We start from the raw sequence: 26,269 nt of genomic DNA on the forward strand, positions 1-26,269 counted from the left end.
GAACCCTGATGTCGGAGATCCCATGGGTGTCCCGTTGATTTGTCTGTAGGTATTGTTGTTGAAGGTGAAGTGTGACGATACTGTCCTTGCTGAAGAAGTTAGTGGTGTTTGGTGTATGTGTCTTTGGATCTTCTAATAGTGTAGTCAGTGTTTCCTTGGCCAGGTTAATGTTGATTGATGTAAACAGGGCTGTTACATTGAAGGAATTCTTGGGATTCCTGAAGACCATCAAAGACACTAAGATAGAAGCTACTGGACCTATGCCTTACCCCACACTTCACCACTAACTTCATCAGCAAGGACAGTATCTTCAAACAAGTGGACCAATGCCTTACCACACACTTCAAGCCAAACAGAGACACGCACGAGAATTCCTAGAAGCATGGTATTCCAATCGGAACTCTATCAACAAACACATCGAGTTAGACCCCATCTACCATCCCTGAGAGAAAGAAAAGGAAATGACTTCACCACAGGAAATAACATCGCCAAACCACAGAAACCCAATCATATAATTAGAAAGCAGAAACCATGTACACAGCTTCGTCTGAGGCCCACTGAAGATGTTACCTAGTAGGGTGACAAAACGTCTGGAAATGAACCTGACAACTCAGTGAGCAAACCTACATCTAGAACCTCAACCTGAGCTACAAATCTTCTCAAAACTCGCTATATTTATTAATGGCCCCCTGTCTCTTTGCTCCCAGATTAATGATCCCATATTCCTTGGATTAAACCTCTTTCTGCAATGACCTTTTCAACCAAAGTCTAATGCCATCCAGGGTCAGGAAGTACTGAGATGGAGAGGTGTCTGTGTTCACTGGGTTATTTGGGCAAAGACAAGGACTCTGCGTTGGTGCTTGTTTAGGCTTATATTAATTCTGCTGAAGTGTCTCAGAATTCTGAGGTTTAGAACATTATAAAAAAAAAATCAAATGTCTGTCCCAAGTGCCTTTCTCCCACATTTATTGCATTGCAGTCTATGTTCATTGCTTCTTGATGAGATTTATTTGGTGAGTTTCGGGAAGAGAAACATAATTCTTCCTATCCATCAATGTAAGTGATGTCTTACATTTCAGTCCAACATGAGCCAAAAGTGCATGCAGTTATAGCAGCCACTCCCAGAACAGTCTGACCTCAACCTGTGTTTCTCCACCTTCCAAAACAGGCATTTACCTTCCATACTGATCACGTTTTGCATACAGTGCACTGACTGTTTGTGCGCCTATTGGTGTCTTTGCACAGCCCTGGATCAAACAATATTGGTGTGCAGAATGTGAACTGACATACCCAGTCACCCTGTCTGAACTTAGCTAATTCCTAGAAATTTGTGATATGGTCTATTGACTTAATACAAAATAACAGCGAACATAGCTGTTGGTGTGAGAAGTGTAAACTCTATTCGGTGTTTCACTTTATTTGGATGCCTGAATTTTGTGGATGTTGCAATTTGAGAATATGGGAGCTGATGTAACAGGAAGAGTCTGGTTTCTGTATTTGCATATGTTTAGGTTTTAATGGGATGTTCTGATTTCTCTTTCTCCCAACTTATAGTAGACCAAGTTGAAGGTGCCTGAGGATTGAACCCTTCAGGCTGCACACCATACTCTCAATACGAATGCTGTATTATGACAAGTTATTGGAAATTCTGAAAAGCTTAGACCTGACCTTTCTATGGTTTGAGATGATGAACCTCACTGATGGACACAATGAAAATGTCAGTTGTTCTTTAACTTAAGGACTACTCAGGGTGCTGTTAGATCTTCAAGTGACTGAAGAGACTGATTGTTCACCTGCAGACCTTTGGGCATATGGATCTGGATATTCCACAAAGCAATGGAATCTGGAGTGCAGGATTTGTTTGCTTTTATGCCATTGCTGTGCCTCAGCAATAAGGCTTTGAGTCAAAAAGTGATGTAGCTTGATGGTCATGTTGGTGACATTTTAAATGACTGATGACGATCTCCTCCCATTTGTTAATATCAATGTTACCATGCTCAAGGAAAGCTTCAAAGAGTTTCTTAACATGATTTCTTTGTCCTCCCTAGCATGTTCACCATTTGAAAGTGGAGAAATTCAATCTGGCAGGTAGACATTTTAAAAACATCTGGACCCAGAGTCCAGCCTGTCAAAATTGATTTGTTGCTGTTTTACCTGAATATTTGTGGACTTGAATTCAAGAAGGACACAAGCATTCGTTTGGTCCTCTTGTTGAATCCCAAGTTACAACTGGTGGGGTTTCTCTGGTTATGATTCTTAGTCGAAGCTTGCATGTTACCTCATTTGATTCCTTGGGGAACCATTATTCTCCATATGATCTTGACAGTCTGGAGGTCAGACAACAGTAATGTGTTAAACACAGTACATAGGACCACCTTGCCAGTATAGCTAATGTCTGATTTTACACCTGGTGAGATGCACCATCTTCTTGGACTTGCTCTGCCAATGAAGATTTTGTTGCCTGTGTTATCTTGCATCTCCACCCAACTCTTACTACAATTATTGAATATATCACAAGCAGAGAGGTCTTGGTTACAGAGCTCAGGGAATCATTAGAGAGTACTGGCCTTGATACCGTGTTACGTTGATCCACTGAAGTAGTAAAATGGGAGGGTCAAGGAGTTTGTGGTGATTAGCTGACTTCATCAGCAAATTTGCTACTTGTATTCTTGTAAAGATAAACAGCAGGAAGCAAATCTAAGCAATAGCAGTGTACCTGCTGACTTATGCTGAGATTCTGGATTTATTGAAGTCTGGGGTTTTGCAGAGCCCCCATAGATGGTCTGTCCCTGTCTCAGTTATTCAGTTTGGCAATTAATGGGAATGAATAATTTATGGAATTGAGAGACTCCCAAATGCAACAGAATTGTGGGAGACTGTGGAATGAATGTTGTCCTTAATGGAAAGAAGGCTGGAATTTCAAAATGGGGAAATTTACTGTAACCATTTAGGACATTGGTGAGACACCATTGAAGTGTTATGTACAGTTTTGGTCTCCCCTTTATTTGAAAAGAAAATGACTTTAGAAGAATGAGAGGCAACCTTATTCAAATATATAAGATTGTTTGGAGACTTGACAGAGTAGATGCAGAGAGGTCTTTTTCTTGTGGGCTGGGACCAGAGGGCATAGTCTTGACCATTTAAGACAAATATGAGGAGGAGTTTCGTATGAGGTTGGTGAATCTGTGGAATTTGTTACCCCAGAGGGCTGTTGAGGATGGGTCATTCAGAAAGATTGAGATAGACCAATTTTGATCAGTAATGGAATAAAGGTTTATGGGGAAAAGGCAGAAAGATGAAGTTGAGGATCATCTGATCAACCATGATCTCATTGAATAGTGGAGCAAATTTGATGGGCTTAATGACCTGCTTCTGCTCTTGAGCTATGGATTTATCATCTCTGAAGCTGTGCAGAGACAGTTTACTTCACTTATTCTGGGATAAAGCACTTGTGAAGAAAGGTTGAACAAGTTGGAATTATCGATTGGAATTTAGAAGAAGAATGAGGTGATTTCTCCACTTTGTGGGGAAGACTAAACCTTGAGGGATGTGGTTTAAAAGAAAGAGGTTGTCTTTTAAGATAATGACATTTTTTTCTGTCAGTGGATTATATGGACGTCTCTTCATCAGAAGCGGAGGCTTCAAATTTATTCAAGCACAAGTTATATAAGGTTTTGATTGCATATGGGAGTGGAGAGTTATGGGGTGTAGTGAGGAGTTGAGACTGCAATTTTCCAAAATTGGAAGAGCTGTCTCAGACTAGTCAAGCAACAGCCTGACAGATAAACTCTCGGAATCTGCCTTGCAATATTCCATATGTGACCATCACAATCCCTGAATGTGGTCTGTCCCACCAGCAGGACAGATGCAGCAGAAATGGTGTACAATTGGTAGAGAGTTGCCCCTGGTAGTCCTCAACAATTACTCAAAACCCCATAAAGTCTCATGATTTTAGGTTAAACGTTGATGAGGAAACCTGATTACCAAGTACTGTCCTCCCTCAACTGGTGAAACAGCCCTCCTCCATGTTGGACAAAACTTAGAGGAAGTACTGAAGGTGGCAGGGGTGCAAAATGTACTCTGGATGGGGGATTTCAATGTCCGCCACCAAGAGTGGCTTGGCAGCAGCACTACTGATCGAGTTGGTCAGGTCCTAAAGCGCACACCTGTTGGATTGGGTCTGCAGCAGATGGTGAGTGAACAACAAGATGGAAAAACATACTTGAGCTCATCCTTACCGATCTGTCTACCGTGGCTGTCTGTGACCGTATTGGTAAGAACAACCACCACACAGTCCCACCTCCACACTGAGAATAAGTGGCTCCATGGTATTGTGTGACACTATCCCTGTGCTAACGGGGCAGATTTTGAACAGATCGAACAATTCAAGACTGGACACCCATGAGGCGCTGTGGGCCATCAACAGTCTCATACGTCATAGAAGTATACAGCACACCAACAGACACTTTCGTCTAACTAGTCCATGCCGACCAGATATCCAAAGTTAATCTAGGTCTCTTTATTCAGCAACGCTCGCCAGGAACTTACCATTAAGTGTATAAGTCCTGTACTGATTTGCATTACCAAAATGGAGCACCTCACATTTAGCTAAGTTAACTCCATCTGCCTGTCCTTGGCCTATATGCCTCTCCGATCAAGATCCCATTGTACTACTGTGAGGCTAGTTAGAAGGATTGATAGATTCTTGGAGTCAGAATTTTGCACTGCAGGAAACCATTCAACCATTATACTTGTGTTCAGGGTTTGAAAGATATATCCAATTCGTCCCATACTCTTAAATCTGCTTCCAGTATCTAAAATGTCAAATTGAAAAATATGGAGGACTGAAGACCTGTGACCAGTGGTGTTTCACAAGGATTGGTGCTGGTTCCCTTAATTTTAGTCATTTATATAAATGATTTGGATGTGAATACAGAGAGAATGGTTATTAAATCTGTAGATGACACTAAAATTGATGATGTAGACTGTGAAGAAGGTTATCTCAGAATATGACAGGACTTTGATCAGATGGGCTGATGACCGAGGAATGGCACTCTCAATTAGATAAATGTGAGGTGCTGCAATTTGGTAGGATCCTGAGGTGTGTTGCCAAACAAAGAGACCTTGGGGCACATGTTCATAGTTTCTTGAAAGTCAAGTTACAGATAGACAGGAAGGTACCGAAGAAGGGGTTTGGTATTCTTACCTTTTATTGGTCATTGCATTGAATGTAGGAGTTGAGATGTCATGTTATGGCTGTTTAGGATATTCGTTAGCTCACTTTTGGAATACTGCTTTCAATTCTGGTCTCCTTGCTATAGGAAAGTTGTTGTTAAATTTGAAAGTGTTCAGAAAGGATTTATAAGGATGTTACTGGATTGGTGGGTTTGAGCTATAGAGAGAGGCTGAATAGGCTGGCACTATTTTCCGTGCTGTGTCAGAGGCTGAGGGGAGACCTTATAGAAGTTTATAAAATCATGAGGGGTATGGATAAGGTGAATAGCTATGGTCTTTTTCCCAAGTTAAGGGAGTCCAAGACTTAGAGGGCTTTGGTTTGAGGTGTGAGGGGGAAGATTTAAAAGGGACCTAAGGGGCAATGTTTTCACATGGAGAGTGGTGTGTATATGGAATGCACTGCTAGAGGAAGTCATGGAGGATGGTATAATTACAGCATTTAAAAGGATTCTGGATGGGTATATCAATAAGAATGGTTTAGAGGAATATGGGCCAAATGCTGGCAAATGGGACTAGGTTAATTTAGGATATCTGGTCGGTATGGACAAGTTGGATCAAAGGGTCCGTTTCTGTGCTGTATGACTCCTTTGACTTTGTTACAGTTTAAAACAAAACCCAGAGAATGTGATTGGCTGTTTGACGGGCTGAAAGGTTTTTTCAATTTAATGCAGTGGTTGATTGGTGAACTATTTTCTGGGCACTATTGGAATTGCAGAGCAGATATTAGGTCTGATATTTTTGTGGCATTGGTAGCTTAGGAAACATTTTTGGACAGGCAAAGATAATTTGAGGAAGCAGGCTTCAGAGTTGTTTTCTGGGAGCAAGGATGGTTGGGTGTTCTTAAGTAAGTGAGAGGATATTTTTGGGGAGTCAGTGAGATGTGTTACTGGGTGAAATCATAGCTGCCATGCTCCATCCCTGTAAATTCACCATGGAGGCGGATGCCGTCACCATGGTAATCCAGGCCCGCAGTTTGGTGGGGGTGTTATCAAACAATGATTTACCTGTTTTCAAGCCAATTTTAGAAAGCTGCAGAGCTAATAGTGAGAGTGAGCCACCTCACCCGACAGACCTTGGCAGGAATCTCTCTTTTTTAGCACATTCCTAACGTACTTGTCATGCCTTGTGTGACCTGAGCTGAGAGTCAGGGCACAGATGCAGGCAGCTCAGATGAATGGATTGTGATGAGGACCCAGCCTGACTCCACACCACTCAGGCTGCTGAAGTAGATTGTGAGCGGACTGAATTCCAACTGCGCAGCAACCTCTCTTCATATTTGTTGCCCCCCCCTCCCCCGCCCACCTCTTGTACTCAATTTAAATCCTTTCTCATCTGAGGTACTTCTGGTCTGAATCAGATGTGTAACGCACTTGAACAAATGTGAACGAAGTCTGTTAGACATGAATCAATGCTGTCTGATGTATCATTGTGTGAACAGGACAGTTGTTCTAACATTTTTTGAATCTTGGATTTCAAGTGTTTGAACCAGGGTGGGGAATGTGTCTGGCACTTGTTGAATTTGAACTGATGGTCACAATTAAGTTCAGATGTTACAAACTCTCCCAACTCAGAGAAAGGAAGCTGTTTCCAGGGGAAGAGGTGGATTCCCTTAGTATTGAATTAACCTCCACCCTCCCCAAACCTGTACATTTAGGGCTAACAGGACTTTATTAACCCCAAGCTAGTGTTGTCAGAGTACTGATTTGGGAATTGGAGATCTCGTCTCAACATCTTAACATTACTTGTATTAAACTCCCAGATTGCAAGTATCAGATAAATATCAAATGAGTGATTCTCTATCCAGATTCTTCAAGTTGAACAAACACTGACTCTGCCCAGTTGCACAGTGAGTAACACTTAACCTGAGTAAATACTGACTCTGTACAGTTACACAGTGAATATCCTTACTCTGATCTGTCAAAAAATGTGATTTATTTGGGGCGCTATGTGTCGGTCAGCAGAAGCTGAATTAGACAAGCAGGAAGTGATCGGAGAGGCAGTTGGGTTCTGTTTAAAGCACTGCTGAGTTTAGTGTGTAATATAATCAGATAGGCTTTGTGAGAACAGCAATGGAATGGGGATTCCAATTGGCTGTTAATGTCAGCACAGCATTCATTAACATTTTGGGCAGTGTATTATTACCCCGGGTCAGGGGAGTTGGCAATGCCCTTATACTGGCTTGCAAGTGCAGTACAGGTTTTTATAATCCTTTTCACAGGATCAAAAGATTGTTATTTGAGTATAAATACCGCACAATTAGGCCATATCTCGCAGGACCAGAAGTAGGCCATTCAGCACATTTCAGTTCCTGGAGTTCCCTTTCCTCCTATTCCTTCACCCTGTCATTGCTGCTCCTTCATTTTTGACACATCCTTACTGTTGCCTTATTTATTGTGTCTGCTGTCAGCTCTCACTCTCCCCCGTGTGATGGAGAGTGTCACTGACCTTGGGGTTGAAGTGTGGAGCTCCTTTTTGGCTCGGGACACCTGATGCACCGGAATTACTTGGTCCTTTCAACAGATGCTTCAAGTATAGAATGTGTCTATCAGGTGTCAGTGACAGGCTGGCGGAAGGAGTCTCTTTGAGCTTTCCTTCTGTCTGTATCCATATCCAGGAAGGAATAACCCAGTTGGTCCACTAATGGCTTGGGTATGGAAGGTTACCTCCTGTCCTGGGCTGACCTGAGATGATATTTACTGTAGATATAGCAGTGGGATCTAGAGAGCAGGAAGCCAGTCTTGCTGCCTCAGACTATACTTTCAGTATCTCTGCAGCTTCTGTGATGTTTGCTCAAACAGTTACTTTCTGGGTTGGTGTTGTCCCTCTGGCGCTACTGTGCAGAGACCTCACCTTAGGTCAGCTCTCCATCGCCCAGGGTAAGTGAGAAGCACTGCTGCCAAATTCAAGTTAAAATCTAGCCTTTTTTGAGAAAAGCAACCTATGACTGTGTATAATGATAGCTGCAAATTCAGCAATCTGAGGGTCAAAACATCAGTGTATAGGGAAGGGCATATCAGTGGGTAGACCCGTGTTATGATGAGAGGTATGCAAGTGTCACAGTGAAAGCTGTGCAGTAGATTTGGCACTAATCTAATTCATGCCTGTATTCTCTCCCTATTGTCTTCAGTTTGTCCTGGGACAGACATGAAATTGGAGTTGTCGTTCAGCTTAGAGAACCATTACTACACACTGCGCAAACAATATGAGAACTGCCGTGAGGTCCAGGGCAACCTAGAGATCACGTACCTTACAGGGAACCTCAACCTATCCTTTCTACAGGTAACTTAGAAATGAGAGTGTATGCAGGTTTCTTTGTTTGGGGAAAAAAGTAAATCAGTTTATAGTTACTGGGTCCAGTCCAAGTCTGGATTCCCACTGTCTTGGATTTTCCAATGTGTTAATTCCATACCTTTACCCTGACACTTCAGTCTTTATTAGCAATTCTTCACTGCAGTCACTAGATTTAGCATGAGCTGGTTTATTTCCCTTTCCTGTAGATCAAGGGTACTTGACAACATATTGTGTTGACTAACTGAGGACAGCTCAGCAAAGAATTAGGGTGGGCCATGGCTCATTTCAATGTGGCTCCGTTCCTGCTCCTTGAAGCTTGCTCCTATTTGGGATGTAGCACACCTCCTCCCAAGAATTTCCTCTCATTCAGGACAGGGCTTTACACTTTGGGACTCAGGCTCACTCCTTCCAAGTGTGGGATTTCCTTTTTTTATTCATGGTCTACAAAAGTGACCAAGACAGTGAATCAATCATGCTTTTGGTGGAATTGCTGGGTTTCTGATCAAGGGCAAAGATAAGCAGGAAGCACTGAATTGTACTCTGGAGTCAAGGCAGCGATCCGTGTAGAACAGGTGTAGAATCCTGGCTTTTCTGCTTCTTGATATGCAATTCCTAAACTCTAATGGTGATGGGGTCTGTCTGTTGATGAACTCTCTACTTGTTACAAGTTCCAGCTATTTAATTTTTTGCTTTTTTGTTTTGTGCAGAATATTCAAGAAGTCCAAGGTTATGTTTTAATAGCGCACAATGCAGTCGACTACATTCCTCTAGAAAATCTACGCATCATACGAGGAAGCCAGTTGTATGAGGGTCAGTTTGCACTGGCTGTCCTGTCTAATTTTAACTCGACTGGTGCCGGTCTCCGAGAACTTCGTATGAAAAGTCTGACAGGTCAGAGTCTTTGTACAATCTGTTGGCTTCAGTTCTTCACTCTCTTGGTTCTGTAAACTGATCCCTACTGTCCCAGTTCTGACAATGACCCAGATTTGGGGTCCATAATAGAAGAGTTGATTTATAGCAAGTCAGCAATCCCCAAATAACTCAAGAACAGATTTCAGAAGCTTTCTTGTCTGTGCCAGGAGTGATCAGAAAATGGGCTGAGCTATCCCAGGAATTTACGGAATGCATAATAGTCTTCTCTTCAAAGTTCTTTTAAACTTTCCCTTATGGTACTTGCTGAATATCAGTCTCGTGCTAACATTTAGCCTTAAAAGGAGTCTACCACCAACTTTGGACTGCATTCGCAAGCAACTTGACTCTGAGAAGACATCATACTGATGAGCCATGAGCCAACAGCAGCTTCATACCATTCCCAGGCTAAGCCTCAAACAGGGGGACTTGGGCCCAGTTCAGTCAACCCTACCGAACTTGACCTTGATTGAACCATGGGGGTGTGAGGCTGCCCTTTGACTGGAGGGCATGCCAGGAACAGTGCCTCGAAGTAACTTGGTGTCAACTGATGAAACTACCAAACAGTGTAACTTGCATGCCAAGCAGCATGTGATAGATTAGAGCTAAATAATCCCACAACTAATGGATTAGATCAAAGGTTAGAAGTTCTGCCACATCCAATTGTGAATGGTGGTAAACAGTTCAGCACTTCACCGGAGGAGGAGGCTCCATTAATAACCCATTCTCAAGGATGGGAGAACCCAGCACCCAGATAAGACTGATGCATTTGCAGCAATTCATCATTCCTTCAGTGTCCCTGGGTGAGAATCCTGGAAATCCTTAAGACGTTTTGGACCTACCTACAGCATATAGACTGTAGCAATTCAAGAAGGCAGCTCACCAACACCTTTTCAAAGGCAGCTAGGGACCGGTAATAAATGCTAGCCTGACCAGCAATCCCCATGTCCCATAAGTGAATTTTGAAAAAAAAACTCTTCTGCATCTTGGAAGAAATGCTGGGTGGAACTTTGAGTTATAATTTTATTCTCAGTTGGGGATTTCCATTCTGACAACCTGGCGAGGGTTCTTTTCACATGAGTTATGTGTTTCACTTGTGGATAACAAAGTAGAATAAAAAACGGTGAAAAATCCAACAGGGTCTGCTGGCAGCAGTAGATCAACAAACTGAAAGGAGGATGAAAGGAGGCAAAGAAACTGTGATTAGATCTTGACAAAGTTTAGGAGACCAAGATTGCCGAGGTTACCATAGTATTGAGATACTGAGTAAGTGGTTCAAATAAGACAGAGTGCAGTGAATCTTTTATAAATTCCACTGTCTTGAGTGTGTCATGAAGCCAACCCTGATGAGGTTGCAGAACCAACTCATTGCATTGGTTCACAATTCAATCGGAGGTTCCCTTTGAGCCTGACTCTGACTGGGACCATGAGGCTGGTTCATGGCACCTTTGATCTCAGAATTGAGAGGAGGGTGCAGGGATGTGTGGGACTAGGAACTGAAGTTTGGAAGAGTGCTGGCCATGGATTTGTAAACCGAATTAGCCTAATAGTGCTTAAGTCTTAACGTATTCCCATTTTCTGAAATGGGTGGACAAACCCTCTGTTATATAATGCTTATTATCATCTCCAAGACTCATTGGAATGGGTATAAAATGCTGAAAATACTCTCACCTGAAGTATGCAGGAAAGACTGTCTGCGCAACTAGCAATTTTGCTGAACTTAGTGACTTCTGTTTTGCACTTCACCAAAAGGCAGGGGGAGTTAGGGTAATCCTATGGAACAATTGATAATATAAATGTGTTTTTGACAGAAATCCTGGTGGGGAATATTCGGATCAGTGATAATCCCTGGCTCTGTTACCAAGAGACCATCCAATGGGATGATATTCAGGACAAGAACAACATGTATCCTTTTGTAGGATCAGTGGACTTTAACCGGACAGTAGAATGTGAGTATATCTGGTGAAATGGAGAGAATTCACATCTCCCGAACGAATGCATTTGATGTTGGAGCTGTTACTTAGGGCTATGGGTACTATGATCACTGTCTCATTGTTATTTAATGCTATTTCTGTCTATCTTTCTCCCTCAGGTGTTAACTGTAGCTACTGTGAGTCAGGATCATGCTGGGGATCAGGTCCTGAATATTGCCAGATATGTGAGTGACTGTCCAGTGGATTGTTTCTATACCTATCACATTACAGTTCTGGTTTCTTTAGCACTTTGTTTTCCAGTAATTCTCGATCTGTTCCAACTTCAAATTGACTGTGTGAATGGCCTATTGTTGACCACCTTATAGAGATTATTGATGCAAAATTCCAGGGTGGAGAAAGACATTTCACCCAGGATTGGGTTTGCTAATGTTGCTGGGGTTGATGTGGAAGGGGGAACTGGTGAGATACCCATTTATGGTTATGCATTTGGCCCTGTTATGCATTTGTGCCCAAGTCTGCATAATGTTTGTAGAGTCCATTTTGAATTTGATTCTTTAACATGGTTGGTGCCTTGCAGACTTAACATTTCTGTGTTTCAGTGACTCGGAAGATTTGTGCTCCAGAGTGTCTGTCTCGATGTAAAGGACGAGACCCAACTGATTGCTGCCACAGCCAGTGTGCTGCGGGCTGCACTGGACCGAAAGACACTGACTGCTTGGTAAGTGCATCCCCAGAGATCATATTTATTAACAGTAGATATAAAATTAAGCAGAAGTTTGGATTCTTCCAGGGCACTGTAAGAAGCAGGAGCAGGCGTAGGTCTTTTGGCCCTTTCAGCCTGCTGTATCATTCAATAGGATCTTGGCTGATTTGACATTCCTCACATCCCTTTCTTGCCCTTTCCCCTAACTTTGATTCCTGTACTGATCAAGAGAGTATCTATTTCACTCTGAAATATACATACTCTGCCCCCATAGCTCTCTGTGACCAGGAGTTACAGAGACACAACCCTCTAAGAGAAGACATTCTTCTTCATTTCCGTCTTAAATTTGCATCCCTTTATCATGACACTATGCCTTCTGGTCCTAGACTCTCCCATGAGGGGGAAACATCCTCTCAGCATTTACCCTGTCGAATCTCTTAAGCATCTCATATGTCTCAATGAGAGGTATGGTGTTTTCATAACGTCACTTTCTTCCCTGGAGGAGCTGTGTAAGCATCCACAGACTGATTAATAGTTTGATAGCTCACAATATGAGCTTCCATTTCCTGTCCACAACCATCTTTATCCCAGAAAAAAAGGGTATTTCGTCCTTTTAACAGTGTTTTGTATGCTCACAAATAATTATGGTGAAGAGGAGGTGGGTAGTGTTGGATGGGTGGATGGGGGTCGCCCGCAGAGAGGCCCCAAGGGATATTCTTGTGAACATCAGAGGTGGAGCTCTTGTCTTCCAGAAGGCTCAGTCTTGGTCTCTGCTATACTATAGGCTTTGCCTCAGAAGGGGGAGTTGTGTGCAGTAAGTTAATAACATAACTTTCTGGATAATTCCTGTCTCTTTAATCCTGTGACCCTGTCCTGGGTGCTTTGCACAGCACCAGCTCCAGGTCTCGGGTTAGAGTGTTTCAGGTGTGCAGCTAATCTGATTCTGTTCATCTCTTCCAGGCCTGTCACTATTTCAGCAATGGTGGAACATGTCGGGGGGACTGTCCACCTCTCTACATCTATGCATCTCATAAATACCGTCTGGAGCGCAATCCTGATGGGAAATACATCTTTGGAGCTAGCTGTGTCAAAAAGTGCCCACGTAAGTTCCTGTTGCAACTTTCCTACTTTATTAATACTTTAATTTTTAAGTTTTTATTTCCTCCTTTATTCCTCTCAAATTTATCTTTGATCCTGTTGTAATATATCTCCTCTTCCCTCTTTTTTCCCTATCTTCCTGGCAACATTTTGCTATTCATGTTCACTCACAGATAATTACTTAGCGACCAATGTGGGCTCGTGCACTCTGAACTGTCCAAACAACACCAGGGAAGTGAACAGAGGAGGTGAACAGAAATGTGAGGGGTGTAGTCCCCCCTGTCCCAAAGGTCAGTATCACATTTGCTGAGGTGAGCAGTTAACAGTTTCTGTTTGGATGGGATTGGTGAGATAGTCCTCATGGTTTATCCATTTCTGCTAGGTGTGGTTGAATCTAAGGACAGTGATACTGGATTAGTGGTGCTGGAAGAGCACAGCAGTTCAGGCAGCATCCAATGAGCAGCGAAATCGACGTTTCGGGCAAAAGCCCTTTTGCCCGAAACGTCGATTTCGCTGCTCGTTGGATGCTGTCTGAACTGCTGTGCTCTTCCAGCACCACTAATCCAGTATTTGGTTTCCAGCATCTGCAGTTGTTGTTTTTACCTCTAAGGACAGTGACTCTGATCTTGTTAGTGACATGTGTAAAGTGGACCCAGGTTTAATGACAGTCTGCTGAAGATGAATCTGAGATATGGGGTTTGCCTTCTACCCTATAGCTAATATGCAGAGTCAGATTGGGAATGATCACTCAGCTTTATTGAGAAACTAGAAAGTCAGAGAAGAAACCTGACTTCTGTTGCAATCTCCAATTGGCTGGCTGTGTACTAGAATCAGTTTAACAATTGTATGAATAAGCTCTCTTTTGAGTTAATGACTTGGGTTTTTCTAGATAAAACAAATATGTTCTGTGTTTGAAGTTGTTTGGTACTGGTTACTCTTTTCATATTTTTCACTAAGTTGTCTTGCCTTGTAGTGTGTAATGGTTTGGGTGTAAACAGCTGGAAGGGAGTGCCGGCTGTGAACTCGAACAACATCGATTCCTTCACTGGCTGCACCAAGATCTTTGGAAGCTTGATTTTTCTAAATAAGACTTTCTATGGGTGAGTGTTTCCCACTGTCACCCCGATCCTTCCTCTGATTCCACCCTGCTCCCTTGATAACAAGCTGCTTGGACACACTGTCCATTTCTAGGGTAGATCTTAGACCATAGACAGAGGAGCAGAAATTAGGCCATTCAGCCCTTTGAGTCTGCTCCGTCATTCAATCGTGGCTGATAATTTTCTCAACCCCTTTGTCCTGCTTGGATCCCCTTGATACTCAAGAACCTATCTATCTCTATTTTAAATATACTTAATGACCTGGCCTCCACAGCCTTCTTTGGCAATGAATTCCATAGATTCACCACTGTCTAGCTGAAGAAGTTTCTCCTTATCTCTATTCTAAAAGGTTTTCCCTTTACTCTAAGACTGTGCCCTCAGGTCCTAATCTCTCTGACCAATGGAAACATCTTCCCAACACCTATTCTGTCCAGGCCATTCAGTATTCTGTATGTTTCAATTAAATCCCCTCTCATTCTTCTAAACTCTATCAAGTATATGCCCAGAGTTCTGAAACGTTCCTTGCATGATAAGCTTTTCATTCCTGGGACCATTCTCGTGAATCTTCCAGAGCCTGCATAATTTGAGTAAAACTAAACGTGCAGCAGAAAATATTTTCCACTGTGATTTACCAGTGTGTACCAAGGCCATCTGAAAATGTAACTTCTAATCTCCTCCCACACTTAGCTTCACACAATTTGTACACTGTCTCTGAAAGAGACCAGGAACCACCCATCAGGACTGACTCCCAGCTTCAAGTCTGGCAGAAAGAGGTGCTTAGGATGTCACTATCAGTGCATCAAATGTCCACTCTAATCTCTGCAATGATAACAATAAATGCGCCTTATATAACAGATTAGTGAAGGCAGGCTAGGATTTGGCTCTGTCTAATTTTCTGCTGGCACCCACTATTGGATTTAAATATGAAGTAGACCCCTTGCAGATGCTTCATGGGAAGGAAGGTCCACAGAGGAGGCAAAATATTTCATTGTTGTGCAGTGGGGCAGGTCATTGTACTAATAGACTCAGTTTTTTTTGCCTTTTCAGTGACCCAACTACAAAGACTCCACCCCTGGATCCAAGAAAGCTTCAGGTCTTTGCTCCTTTGACAGAAATCACTGGTATGGGCTATTTATTTCTCAAATTGTTTCCTGAAAGGCTGTGATTAACTCAAAGCAACAACCTGTGTGAAAATACCGCCATGTTCTGCAAGAAGATAGTCGTCTTTACTCATTTTTGCAGATTTATGGAAGGAAGCCATTTGGCCCAATGTGCTCATGTTGGTTTTTGAAAGAGCTATCCAATCAATCTTGTTCTTTCTCCATACCACTGCAAATTTTATTTACACTTCAAGAATGTGTCTTATTCCCTTTTGAAATTTATTGTTGAATTTGTATCTTTCCTTTATCTATTTAGCATAATCTAGGTCATCATAACTTGCTATGTTAAAATAATATTTTTCCACTTTTCCTTTGATTCTTGTTTAATTACCGAAATCAACATTGACTTTTGTGTCCTCTATAGTACAGTGTTCAATTCTGAATGTCACATTTTAGGAAGGATGTCAAATCTGTATCCTCTGGTTACTCACTGTCAGCCACTGGGAATCTGTTTCTCCTCATTTATTTTATTGAGACTATTAGTGAATTCAAATGGTTGCAATAAATTCCCTCTTTTTCTTTGAAGAAGAACAATCTGAACTTCTCCAGTCTCTGCATATAATTGCCACCTTGTCACCATTCCTTTAAACCTTTTCTGCAATCTCCCAAGGCCTTGACAGCTTTTCGAAAGTGTGACATTCAGAATTGAACGCTGTGTGCAGCTGTGACCATTTGTTCTAAACTCAAGGTGATATCCTTGTTGCCTTTCACCTGCCAGTGAAAGGAACCTTTCACTATTCAGACTCCCATTCATTCAAAGCTTCTGATGTGATCACTCTTCAATGACTCAGCAAGATTGAACAAAGCCAAAACTTTCAAATCTCAGTACTAACCCCAGAACAACTACTTATCTATTAGGGAACGATAGTACTGTCCTGACCTGGTTTGGTCTACATATGAGTCCAGACCCACAACAATGTAGAGTTGATCCTTAACTGCCCTGTGGCTAATGCTGACCTCACCAGGGATGCCCACATTCCATGAATGACTTTTTAAAAATGCTGTCCTGAACCATGCTTTTACAAATTGGTCTACCTGCTCCCTGAACCTGGACCATGCCAATGTGCTGTGCCTTTGATGTGTTTTAATGCAATTGCTCTGACTCTGCAGGGTATTTATATATCGAGGACTGGCCACAGAATTTTACTGACCTCAATGTATTCGAGAATCTTGCTGTCATCCGAGGGCGATTGTTATACAGGTGAGATTCACTTTGACCAATCATTGCATGTGGCCCATCTCCTTTTTCTCTTTCTCTCTCTTCACTGCTGTCGTTCGTGCTCCATTCACTTGAAGGCCAAACATATGCATGACATGGAGCCATGCCCTTTGTGGTGCTCTCACAGACTGTTGTGTGCAGAAGCCCCGATTGTTAATAGCCATTCTTATGTGCCATATTTGACATTTGCAATAACTGCTGCACTTATACCGATGAGTATCGGTTGCAAAATGCAATGTTTTAAAATCTTGATGTAATTAGGATGCAGTTTGTAATGGTTTTAAATTTTGATTTGGCTTCCTGTCTGGTTACAGAGGTGCTTATGCATTGTTGGTGCAGAATCTCCAGATACAGTCCCTGGGTTTGCGCTCTCTGAAAGAAATTAGTAATGGGCTGGTATTCATTCACCAAAACCTGAACCTCTGCTATGTCAACTCTATTCCCTGGAACCAACTATTTAAGGAGGAACATCAGGAGGCATTGATAACGGCCAACAAACCGCAGGATACCTGTAGTAAGTAGAAACACTCACTGGGACAAGTTATCCAATCTTATTAGAGTCAGTACTGAATTGATTCTATAAAATCAGTAAAGGAAGTTGGAACAGTGAGGCACTCACTCATGTTTTTCAGTTCAGCATAAATAAATTTTTAATGGGTGACAGCAATATTGCTGAGAATTTGAAGATTTATATACATAGCATAAATCCTTTCAAGACATTATTGCTCTTAATCTCTGGATTCTCCTTCAGCCCACAAACCTCTGAGACATATGAACTTCGTCCGTAATTCTAGCTTCCTAAGTATCCTTGATTTTAATTGTTTCACCATTGGTGTCCATACCTTTAATCACCTTGGCTGTGCAGTTCTCTCCCTATATATCTTTGCCTTTCAACCTCACTCTCCTCCTTTAAGACATTTCTGTCTGTGTAAATGCACCTTAAACCTTTCTCCATATCTGCTTCTACCACCTCCACTGGCAGTGTGCTCCAAGTACCTATCACCACCTGTGTTTAAAACTAAAGACAAATTTACACATCTATGTTAAATGTTCCCCCTCTCAGCTTAAACCTTTACCTCCTAGTATTTGACATTTCCACATAGGGTGGATAGTCAGAGTCTTTTTCCCAATCATGTGTTTTGTAGTTTTATGTTAGTCTACCTGGTCACCCTTCAGCCTCCAGCTTTGTCCACCTCTTGTTACGACACAGCAGTGAATCTCTCTGTTAATTAAACCAAACACCCAGAAAAGCTCACCTCACCTCGTCGTCTGTTAAAATATGAGTGACAGAGGACTCTTAAATTGCACTATTTAAAGAAAATAACATCAATTTATTTTTTAACTCTAAAAGGGAACATTAAACAACTATTAACAATTCTAAGCCTCCCTTTCTTTTACCTACTTATTATTTGCCTCCAACTCTATAACAATACACTGTTCCAGTGAGACACTTATTAAAATTAGGTGAACTTAATTTCAAAACCACACAACTGCTATCATCTTCTGTGTCTTTCTTCTTCTGGCTGAAGATCTCCCAGCGGCATCACCTTTTTACTGTGAATATGTCTCATATGAAAATGTAACTTTGATAGAGTGTGTTTCCTAATTTCTTGGAGAGCAAGATGTTAGCTCTCCATGTGATTCTGCCTCTATAATTACCAGGGCTGTCCCTACTCCCCTTCTTGAACAAGGGAACAACATTTACTATCTCCAGTCTTCTGGCACTGTTCCTGTAGACAATGACGACATAAAGATCAAAGCCAAAGGCTTGGCAACCTCCTCCCTGTCTTCCCAGGGAATCCTAAGATAACTTCCATCCAGCCCATGGGACTTATCTATTTTTACACTTTCCAGAATTGCTAACCTCCTTGTAAACATTAATCCCATGTCATTTAGTAGGTCATCTTCTGTGACCAAGCTGATTTTGTATCCAATTTACCAACATACAGTGGATCCCATATGTCTTAATCTTCTGGACCTGCCTACTTTGAAGGATTTCACAAAATGCTTTTGTAAAATCTATGTAGACAACATCCACTGCCCCACTTTCATCAATCATCTTTGTCTCATTCTTGAAAACCTCAATCAGATTTAGTGACACAAGATAAAAGCAAATTACTGCGGATGCTGGAATCTGAAACCAAAAGAGAAAATGCTAGAAAATCTCAGCAGGTCTGGCAGCATCTGTAAGGAGAGAAAAGAGCTGACGTTTCAAGTCTAACTGACCCTTTGTCAAAGCTTTGGCAAAGGGTCAGTTAGACTCAAAACGTCAGCTCTTTTCTCTCCTTACAGATGCTGCCAGACCTGCTGAGATTTTCCAGCATTTTCTCTTTTGTTTAGTGACACAAGACCTCTCCTGCACAAAGCCGTGCTGAATCGCCCGAATAAGTCCATTATTTTCTAAATGTAAGTAAATACTAGCAGTTTCCCTACCACTGATATAAAGCTCACAGCCTTATAATTTCCTGGATTATCTCTGTTGCCCATCTTAAACAATGAAACAGTATTGGCTCTTCTCCAGTCTTCAGGGACCACACTTATGACTAAAGAGGATACAAAGTTGTTTGTGAAGGACCCCAGCCATCTCCTCTCTTGCCTCCCTCAGTATTATGGGATATATCCCATCAGTCCTTGGGGACTTATTTACCTTAATGTTTTTCAAGATGCTCAACATCACCACCTCCCTTAATATCAACATGCCCTGAAATGTTAACATACACCTCCCTAATCTTACCACCTTGTCCTTGGTGATACCAATGCAAAGTGCTCAATAAGGACCTCATCCACTTCCTCTGGCTCCATGCATAAATTCCCTCCTTTGTCCTTGAATGGAGTAGCGTGTCCTTGAGTGCAGGAGTTGTGAATTCTTGCATAAATTTAATAGGAACTCAGTTAGACCACAACTGGAGAACAGTATGCAATTTTAATCTCCTATCTCAGGAAAGACATTATTGTTATAAAGGGCATGTGACAGAGGTTCACCAGACTTGTCCCTGGGTTGATGGGCCTGTCCTACATAGCAGGATTGGGTAAACCGAGCCTTTATTCACTAGAATTTCAAAGAATGAGAGGTGATCTCTTTGGAACTTACGAATATTTAAAGGGATGGCAAGGTAGATGTGGGTGAGATGTTTCATCTGGTTTGAGTCTAGAACCAGGGGCACACTTTAAAAATGTGGGGGATGCCACTTGCAGCTAAGGTAAGGCAAAACCTTTTTACTCAGAGGGTTGTAAATCTTTGGCATTCTGTATCCCAGAGGACTGTGGATGCTCAGTATTTAAATATGTTTAGGGCAGGGAGGAATTTCTGATTACCAAAGCAAAGAGTTGTGAGAATAGTATGGGCAAAATTGTTTGTTTAATCGTTGCTATGCTTAACGCTAGGGCAGGCTTGATGGAGTTGAATGGCCAATACCTGGTCCTTTTGTTCTTGTTAAATAAGCCCCTAATAATGTGGATCTGGTTCTGATCTGGAACCAGTGTTCAGGCGAAAAGGATAAATAGGGTGGTCACTAGGACTTTAAACTTGTGAGCGGGGGGTGGGGTGGGGTGGGAGGGATAGGGAAAGGAACAGGGAGTATGGAGTCAAGTTGAAGGATAAGCAGTAGGTTAGCATGTGTGCAGGGTTTAAGTTTGAGGCAGACAAGGAATGAAGCAAAAAGGAAGGATAACTTAGGACATATTACTAAAGGTGATGGAAATAATGAGGGTAAGAAAATTGGCATTAAGGTGCTTTACCTGAATGCTCATAGTATTCGAAACAAAGTAGATGAATTAACAGCAGAAATCATCGTGAATGATTTTGATGTGGTAGGCATCACAGAGACATGGTTGCAGGGGGTTCAGGACTGGCAGTTAAACATCCAAGGATTTACAACTTATCGAAAAGACAGGGAGGTGGGCAGAGGGGAGGGGTTACCTTGTTAGTTAGGAATGAAATTAAATCTATGGCACTGAATAACATAGGGTCAGATGATGTGGAGTCTGTGTGGGTGCAGTTGAGGAATTACAAAGGCAAAAAAACCATAATGGGAATTTTGTACAAACCTCCCAACAGTGGCCAGGACCAGGGGTGCAAGATGTACCAGGAAATAGGACATGTCAGAAAGGTACGGTTATGGTGATCATGGGGGACTTCAGCATGCAGGTGGACTGGGTGAATAATGTTGCTGGTGGATCCAAAGAAAGGGAATTCATGAAATGCTTACAGGAATGCTTTTTGGAACAGCTTGTGATGCAGCCCATAAGGGAGCAGGCTATTCTGGACTTGGGTGCTATGCAATGAGCCAGACTTTATTAAAGATCTTAAGGGAACACTTAAGGGGCAGCGATCATAATATGGTAGAGTTCAGTCTGCAGTTTGAAAGAGAGAAGGCAAAGTTGGACTTAATGGTGTTACAATTAAATAAAGCTAATTATAGGAGCATGAGAGAGGTACTGATGAAAATCAACTGGAAGCAGAGCCTAGTGGGGAAGACTGTAGAGCAGCAATGGCAGGAGTTTCTGGGTGTAATTGAGGACACAGTTCAGAGTTTCATCCCAAAGAAAATAAAGACTATCCGGGGTGGGGGGTGGGGGAAAATTAGACAGCCATGGCTGACAAAGGAAGTCAGGAAATATATCATAGAAAAGCAGAGAGCCTATAAGGTGGCCCAAGAGCACTGGAAAATCAGAAGATTGAAAAGACTACAAAAACAAACAGAGGATAACAAAGAGAGAAATAAAGGAAGGAGAGGATCAAGTATGAAGGTCAGCTAGCCAGTAATGTTAGAAATGACAGTAAAAGTTTCTTTCACTACATAAGAAACAAACGCGAGGCAAAAGTAGAAATTGGGCCGCTCCAAATTGATGCAGGAAGGTGAGTGATGGGACATAAGGAAATAACTGAAGAACTTAATAAATACTGTGTGTCAGTCTTCACAGTGGAAAACATGAGTAATATCCCAACAATTAAGGAGAGTCAAGGAGCAAAGTTGAGTATGGTAGCCATTACAAAAGAGAGAGTGCTAGAAAAGCTAAAAATTGATAAATTTCCTGGCCCTGATGGGCTACATCCTAGAATTCTGAAGGAGGTGGCTGAAGAAATAGCGAAGGCGTTGGTTGTAATCTTTCAAAAATCATTGGAGTCAGGGAAAGTCCCAAATGATTGAAAAATCACTGTTGTAACCCTCTTGTTCAAGAAAGGATCAAGACACGTGGAAAATTATAGGCCGATCAGCCTAACTTCAGTTGTAGGTAAACTTCTAGAGTCTGTCATTAAGGATGAGATTTCTAAATTCTTGGCAGTGCAGAGTCAGATTAGAACAAGTCAGCATGGATTTAGTAAGGGGAGGTCGTGCCTGACAAACCTGTTAGAATTCTTTGAAGAGGTAACAAGTAGGTTAGATCAGGGAAACCCGGTGGATGCTATCTACCTAGACTTCCAAGAAGCCTTAGATAAGGTGCATCTTGGGAAGCTGCTGAGTAAGGTGAAGGCCCATGGTGTTCGAGGTGAGCTTCATTTATCTCAAGAGGATTGGAATGTAAAAGCAACAATGTGCTACTGAGACTTTATAAAGCTCTGGTTAGGCCCCATTTGGAATACTGTGTCCAGTTTTCGGTCCCACACCTCAGGAAGGTCATACTGGCACTGGAGCGTGTCCAGCGGAGATTCACACGGATGAACCCTGGAATGGTAGGCCTAACATATGATGAATGGCTGTGGATCTTGGGATTGTATTCGTTAGAGTTTAGACGTTGAGTGGAGCTCTAATAGAAGCTTACAAGATAATGCATGGCTAAGAAAGGATGGATGCTGGGAATTTGTTTCCGTCAGGCAGGGATACTAGGACCCATGGGCACTGCCTTCGAATTAGAGGGGGGTCAATTTAAAATAGAAATGAGACATTTCTTCAGCCAGGTGGGCCTGCGGAATTCATTGCCATGGAATGCAGTGGAGGCCAGGACGTTGAATGTCTTCAAGGCAGAGATTGATAAATTCTTAACCTCGCAAGGAATTAAGGGCTACAGGGAGAGTGTGGGTAAATGGTGTTGAAATACCCATCAGCCATGATTCAATGGCGGAGTGGATTATATGGGCCGAATGGCCTTACCTCCACTGCTATGTCTTATGGTTTAATGTGAACGTCAACTGAAGTACTCAATGGTTTGTAAGAATGGAATCACTGGCCAGGGTACATTAATTACTGTTAATGCTCAGCATTCACTTTGTTTATTTATTAAGGAGCAGTGGAAGTGTTAAGCATATAGCTTTGTCCAAGTGATTTACTTACTGGATATAAAAGCTCAAAATTACCATCTCAGTCACTCTTGTCTGGTACTGTTCAGCTATGTTTCAGTATCAGTTACTGTTCATGTACAGTACATAGAAGGTAGAAGTGTCCAGTGTCTGATTTTTTTTTTACTGCTGCTTCCCCTTTCCTTGCAGAAGCTGAAAAGCGCACTTGTCACAGCTTGTGTACAAACAGCACATGTTGGGGCCCAGGACCAACAAACTGCATCTCCTGTAAAACATTCTTTCGAGGCCAGGAGTGTGTGGAATCATGCAACTTACATGAGGGGTAGGAATACATTACTTAAATAAAATGGAAGGGTTGAGTTGGTGGGGCTGTAGGAATACATGTTTCTGGCTAGTTTCTTAACTCATATTTTGTGTTTCTTTATTCCAGGGTGGTGAGGGAGTATCTAAGTGAGTCATCCTGCATTCAGTGTCACAAGGAATGTCTTCCACAGATCAGAAACCTGACCTGTACTGGAATGGTAAAGAATCTCCACTGAGTCAAGACTGATTAGGAGTCATTGGAGAGGGGAAATGGAAAGGGGAATTGAGAGTAGAATCGTGTAAGACAGATGTGCCTGTTGCAGACTGTGGATGGAAAAAGAAAGAGTGGGGAATGTGATACATTGGCGAGAGGAGAGGGTAGGCAGTAAAATTGGGAGAAATCCCTATCTATCTATCTATCTATCTTAAGCTGTGCACCACTTTCATGTGAGATATGATCCCTTTTTATGCTCTAGTTTGTTGAGAACATGTTCAGCGCCTCCACTTGGGGGTCAGGAAGACTGATGGTTAGATTAACCTAGCCCGAAATAACTATTGACATTCTTCTGCCGTAGTTAATGATTGTTCTCAGTTACTCCTCCACAGATCACAGCAGTTCAAGGCCTTATGAGGAAAGGCTTGAGGGACTTGGGTCTGTTATCATTGGAGAGAAGGCTAAGAGGGGATTTAATAGAGACATACAAGATGATCAGAGGATTAGGTAGGGTGGACAGTGAGAGTCTTTTTCCTAGGATGATTATGTCGGCTTGTATGAGGGGGCATAGCTGCAAATTGAGGGGTGATAGATTTAATACAGATGTCAGAGGCAGGTTCTTCACTCAGAAAGGGGTAAGGACGTGGAATGCCCTACCTGCCAATGTAGTTAACTTAGCCACATTAGGGAGATTTAAACAATTCTTGGATAAGCAGATGAATAATGACTGGATAGTATGGGGAATGGGCTTAGATTAGTTCATGGGTCGACGCATCTTTGAGGGCTGAAGGGCCTGTTCTGTGCTGTATTGTTCTATGTACTAAGGAGGCAGCACACAGTCACTACTTAGGACAGTTAAAGATGGGCAGCGCAAATGCTGGCCTGGTCGGTAACATAGGCATCTCATAAATGGATTAAAGAATAGAGTCATTCCTTGTATAAGTGGCCACTCCTCTTGGGGTGGGGGTGTGGTGGTGGTGGAGGATTGTTTTACAGACTGGAGTCCTGTGACCAGTGATGTTCCATGAGGACCGATGCTGGATCCACTTTTGTTTGTCATTTATATAAATGATTCGGATGAAAATATAGGGGGCATGATTCCTAAGTTTGCAAATGACACCAAAATTTGTGTGTAGTGCGCAGTGAAGAAGGTTATCTAAGCTTACAAGGAGATCTTGATCAACTGGGTCAATGGGCTGAGGAGTGGCGGATGGAGCTTAATTTGGATAAAACAAAGAAGGGCAGAATTTATGCAATTAATGGTAGGGCCCTGGGTGGTGGTGTAGAACCGGGAGACCTTAGAGTTAAAGTACAAAATTCTTTGAAAGTTGAATCACCACTAGGTAGGGTAGTTCAGAAGGCATTTGGCATGCTTATCTTTATTGCTTAGACCTTTGAATATAGGAGTTGGGACATCATGTTAACGTTGTACAAGATATTTGTGAGACGACTTCTGGAATACTGTGTGCGGTTCCGGTTGTCCTGCTTTAGGAAGGAGATTAAATTGAAGAGGGTTCAGAAACAAAAACTTACTAGAATGTTGCCAGAATGGAGAGTTACAGTTATATAAAAAAAAGTTAGATAGGCTGTGACCTTTTTCAGTGGGGCTTAGCACGTTGAGAGGTGACGTTATGGAGGTTTATAAAATCATGAGGTACATAGACAAGATGAATAACAAGGGTCTTTTCCTGAGGGTGGGGGAATTCAAAACTAGTGGGCTGAGCGGAGAAAGTTTTCAAAGGACACGAGGGGCAATTTTGTTTTTAAACAGAGCAGTTCATGTATGGAAAGAACTGCCAGAGGAAGTGGTGGATGAAGGTACAGTTAGAACGTTTAAAAGACGTCAGGTAAGTACATGAATAGGAAAGGTTTGGAGGGATGTGGGCCAAACACAAACAAGTTGGACTAGTTTAGTTTGGGAACGTGGTTGGCATGGACTAGTTGGACCAAATAGTCTTTTTCCATGCTGTATGTATGTATGAATGACACCTTGTTCGCAACTGCTTTTCTGGTTGTGAAATGAGAGAATGTGTGGTGCTATTTCTTTCGGTACTTGTAGAATCCATATGACTGCCATAGTCTTCTCTAACATTTCACTATCCGACAGTCTACTCCAAACACATGGTTTGCTCAACTTTATCCTTGTCCCCATATGCAACACTTTCAGTTTCTGTTGTTTGATTGATTTTCTGCACCTTTCTGTTAAGGATCAATTGGGCAAAGTCAGAGCTGTCCTGAGTTCATTGTAAATACTTAATGCCATTGACCTTTGTCTTGTGACCCCATTGCAGTACGAAATGGCTTTGTGTTGGTTACTTGGCATTTCTGCTGCAGATGTTGCAGAAACCAAACTGAGTTTAACTCCAGAAATGATAGTTCACTGTTGAGACATCACAACTTGGCCCTCATATTTTTCTCTCATCTAACATGAGTTCCTAAAACCAATTGTAAAATCTCAGCTGCTATCTCAGGTGAGACTAAGTGCGCAGTACAGATTGCAAACACATGAACTTTCCCAGAAAGATTTCAGTTTTCACATTTTGTCCTCATGCTTGAGTCTAGCATGGCCTTGCTTCCCCTTTCTCTGCTGTGATTGCTTCTAACCCCTCATCCCTCAGAATGCTACAGTGCTTCACTTCTAGTTTAAGTTAGTCTCCAACTTCTATTACTGTAGCTTTGGTGGACATTCCTTTGGCTGCAGAAACCCTAATCTTGAGAATTTTTTTCTATCAATCTCTGGCTGTCTCTCTCCCTGTAGGGCACTGCTTCAAATGTAACTCATGGCAAGAATTTTGTCAACACACCCTATATCTCAATGTAGTTTAGTGTCAATATTTGTCGGATTATGCTGTTGCGAAGTACCTTGGA

At 42.1% G+C, this 26,269-nt stretch overlaps 1 protein-coding gene across 3 annotated transcripts in view; it reads left to right on the top strand.

The window, feature by feature from the left end:
- The window catches only part of erbb2 (erb-b2 receptor tyrosine kinase 2), a 72,456-nt gene that overhangs the window by 22,053 nt on the left and 24,134 nt on the right, over nt 1-26,269 (top strand). For 2 of the 3 annotated variants that reach the window (XM_072561168.1, XM_072561169.1), the window contains exons 1-14: nt 7,907-8,111; nt 8,363-8,514; nt 9,234-9,417; nt 11,247-11,384; nt 11,528-11,593; nt 11,969-12,087; nt 13,033-13,174; nt 13,344-13,460; nt 14,144-14,270; nt 15,315-15,388; nt 16,538-16,628; nt 16,961-17,160; nt 23,074-23,206; nt 23,315-23,405. In XM_072561168.1, the coding sequence (XP_072417269.1) occupies nt 7,922-8,111; nt 8,363-8,514; nt 9,234-9,417; nt 11,247-11,384; nt 11,528-11,593; nt 11,969-12,087; nt 13,033-13,174; nt 13,344-13,460; nt 14,144-14,270; nt 15,315-15,388; nt 16,538-16,628; nt 16,961-17,160; nt 23,074-23,206; nt 23,315-23,405 (1,824 nt within the window). In that variant the 5' untranslated portion in view covers nt 7,907-7,921. Of the gene's footprint in view, nt 1-7,906; nt 8,112-8,362; nt 8,515-9,233; nt 9,418-11,246; nt 11,385-11,527; nt 11,594-11,968; nt 12,088-13,032; nt 13,175-13,343; nt 13,461-14,143; nt 14,271-15,314; nt 15,389-16,537; nt 16,629-16,960; nt 17,161-23,073; nt 23,207-23,314; nt 23,406-26,269 lie in introns of those variants that run through there. The other variant, XM_072561170.1, reaches the window with a different exon arrangement.

This window comes from Chiloscyllium punctatum, chromosome 42 (assembly GCF_047496795.1).
Source record: "Chiloscyllium punctatum isolate Juve2018m chromosome 42, sChiPun1.3, whole genome shotgun sequence".
Lineage (NCBI taxonomy): Eukaryota > Metazoa > Chordata > Chondrichthyes > Orectolobiformes > Hemiscylliidae > Chiloscyllium > Chiloscyllium punctatum.